Here is a 3,118-nt window from a genome sequence, read left to right on the forward strand (position 1 = left end):
GCTACTTAAAGCTGGAAGGCTGTATATTACCAATGTCCTGAGCAATTCATTTTCCAAAAAACTCCATAAAGCAGGTTGTTTAAAATACTTATATGGAAAGTGGGGGGGGGGGCAGTTAATATTTCCTAACCTTGGGGGCGATTGTGAAATCCCTAACAACACGGGTGTCTCTTTCAGAGTGATCCAGAGTTTGTTCAGTGGAAAAAAGAGCTCACGGAAGCTTTTACTGAGGCACAAAGGCTGCTACGTCGGGCTCCAAAGTTTCTCAATAAATCTCGTTCCACCGTGGTAGAGCTGTCCAAACCACCACTCAGCCACAGGAATAGCAACGGTCTGTAGAAGGGAGAAGAGAACAGCGTTCACTTAAGGAAATTTACTCTGTCCCTGTGTGTGAGGTCTACGGTGTCATTTTTGGTTCCTCTGTACAATTCCTGAAGCAGGATGTACCTAGAAGACTGGGATGTTTACAGCATGGGATGATGTCAGGACTCTTTTTCATGGAGCTTATGAAGCTGAAGCAATGACAAGGTGAATGTGCCCTCATAACAGTTGTCAGTTGTAGAGCCTGCTTCTCATCCCTATGCATTATTGCACCCTGGCGGTGTTGAAAGTGGTGTATTATCCTAGAACCTCCTAGACGGAAGGAAGACACTGTTTTCTTTGCAATACCCTGGTTTTGGTATATACCAGACCTGGAAACTAAAATGGTTGCTACTTGTTATCATTTACATTTTTATGTCACTGTTGACATATCCCCAGACATTGGAAGGAACTGCAGACTTGCTGTGTTGGATAACATGTAATCTTATGTATTGCCGTGTTCTTTCCAACCATCACTGCTGACTTTAATATAACCTTGCTCCATACTGCTGGTGATCAACAGTGTGACTCTTACGCACTTCCAAGTACTGAATTCTAACTGTCCTGTGGTTTAAATGTTGTTATAACTTCATGGAAATGTTGAACCCAGATTATTCACTTGGTTTGTTGTACTCACGAATAGTAGCTACCACCATTTTGCTTCTTCTACGTATATGCAGTACTATAACTGACACAATAGAGTAATAATTGGTGAAGAGGTAGCTTCATCTAGTGCTCTGTTGTATATATTGACTATTTCAGCACAGTTTTTAAAGAGCAGATTCCTTTTGACAAGTTTACAGTGAATACAAAGACGGTTCTTTTCCATTTCAGGTGAATTGCACTTTTTAAAAAAAAGAATATTCCGATTCAGTGCATATTAGTGCATGTTCTAGGGTAAAATATATGAGGGCCTTGGTACGTATTCTTCTGGGTCACTCTTCAGTTACTGAACTTGTGTATCCTTCTTTTACACACACACACGCACGCGCGCACACACCATGTAAACAGTGCGTTCTCATAGCATAGTTATTGCAGACCTTCATTTTAGCCAAGTTCAGAAGATTCATGTGCATGTTGGGTGGCTTGGCTGCACAAAAACGGTCTAATTTCCCTCTGCAGGGAATTCAAAACATTCACATTGAAAACAGCCTGAGAATGTTGAGGATGGAGCTGACGAGAGGTGAGCTGATACATGCCGGTTTTATGTCAATTCTCCTTAGTTTGCCATTCGTGTGTCACATGGAAACTGATATGTCATGTAAGACAAAGTGTAATGTTTAACTGTTAGCTTCAAACATTTCAGGCCAATTTCTGCCCTGTTATGCATGCTGTGAATCTCATTGATTATAATGGGTTTGCAGGAGGTGCGTATTTCAGAGCTGAATGGGAGCTTAGAGCTAATTCTGTATTGCACAGTATTTTACTGTGGACTGCAACACTCAGAAAAGTCAGTGGGAATTGCATCTGTGTAAATAGGATTTCTGCCAACAGTCTGTTTTGCTCATCTCTTCTGACCAAGTGTATTTCCAATTTGTTAGTCAGTCACAGAGCTTCAGTACTGGGTTTTTTTTTTTTCCAGATTAAAGTAGCTGTCTTTTTAAAATTAAAAAGATTCCTCTGTTTCTCCTGAGCATATTTGTAAATTGGATGTCTTCCCTACAAAAAGTGGGAATGGCTTAGCTGTCTGCTATGGCATGGGCTTTGACGACAGTGCAAACCATTTGATACTTCTACCTTGGTTTGGTGTGAGAAGGGACTCAAGTTTTGAGAGAGGCCGTGTGCCTGGCAGCCAATATTTTCTTTAAAGGATATTACAAGTTATTTTTCTTGCATTACCTTTTAAAATAAGCACCACATTCTGTTGTCATCTACTGATTAGTAATGTTCAGAGTCCAGGTGTATTTCTGTGAGCCGCAATTGTGTTATCGTCCTAAACTCAGAAAAGCAGATTCCTTCTCGCTGTGGAGAGGCAGTTGTTTAATTTATGATGGCACCTACTGTACGTTGGTTTTTCTTAAGCTTTTGCAAGAATGCCATATAATGTGCTTATGCTTTTTGTTTTATGTTTTGAATGAAAGGAAAGCTCAAATGATGGTAAAACCACTCTTGCAGTCCTCAGATGGCCTGGTACTCCATTCATATTTTTTTTAGTTCAAGATCTGTTCCATTTGCTGTCTCGAACTATTTTCCGTAGCTGAATTTTTTTGCCAAAAAAATCCTGTGGGAATATTTGTGGCTCTATGAATCTATTTCATAATAAATTCTAGAATGAAGGTTTTTGTACATACAAGGAAGGTATATTTGCAGGTAAAAAGCTGTGCCTCAAAAACCTTGATTTCTATGAGTCAAGGTTTTGTAATTGCTTGCGGAAATATCTTGAATCTAAACTGACATTATAAAATGGAGTTGGGCTGACACTTGAGCACGTGTGTAGTTTTGTACGTGATCACCTCAGTTTTGTAAGCTATTATTTGAAAGATCTGGATTTAGATTTTTAAAATGGCAGCTAAAATCTACTGTTGTCTAATGCTCATGACACTCCCTTTCCTAATTGCTGATAGGAATCAAGTTTTAATATAAGTGTAACACTTCTTATTTTGACTTTTTCCTGGGAATAGTAATATGAGTTACTGAAGGTTTGCCTTTGCACCCATCAGGCTAAAGGAAAGAACGGTTATCCCACACTTCCTTCTGTTCGTGGTGTTACTCACAAATGACAGTGAGATGCCAAAAGCTTCAAACTGAATTTTCAGCT

General features: G+C 39.5%; 1 protein-coding gene across 1 annotated transcript in view; it reads left to right on the forward strand.

Annotated features, from left to right (window-relative positions):
• GRK3 (G protein-coupled receptor kinase 3) overlaps positions 1-2,408 on the forward strand; it is a 152,854-nt gene extending 150,446 nt beyond the window's left edge. Inside the window, 1 exon segment of the mRNA XM_019506662.1 lies at positions 178-2,408. Coding sequence (XP_019362207.1) covers positions 178-339 — 162 coding nt within the window. The 3' untranslated portion in view covers positions 340-2,408.
• Positions 2,409-3,118: the final 710 nt, after the last annotated feature.

This window comes from Gavialis gangeticus, unplaced genomic scaffold (genome assembly GCF_001723915.1).
Source record: "Gavialis gangeticus isolate Ggan-Ray unplaced genomic scaffold, GavGan_comp1, whole genome shotgun sequence".
Classification (NCBI taxonomy): Eukaryota; Metazoa; Chordata; order Crocodylia; family Gavialidae; genus Gavialis; species Gavialis gangeticus.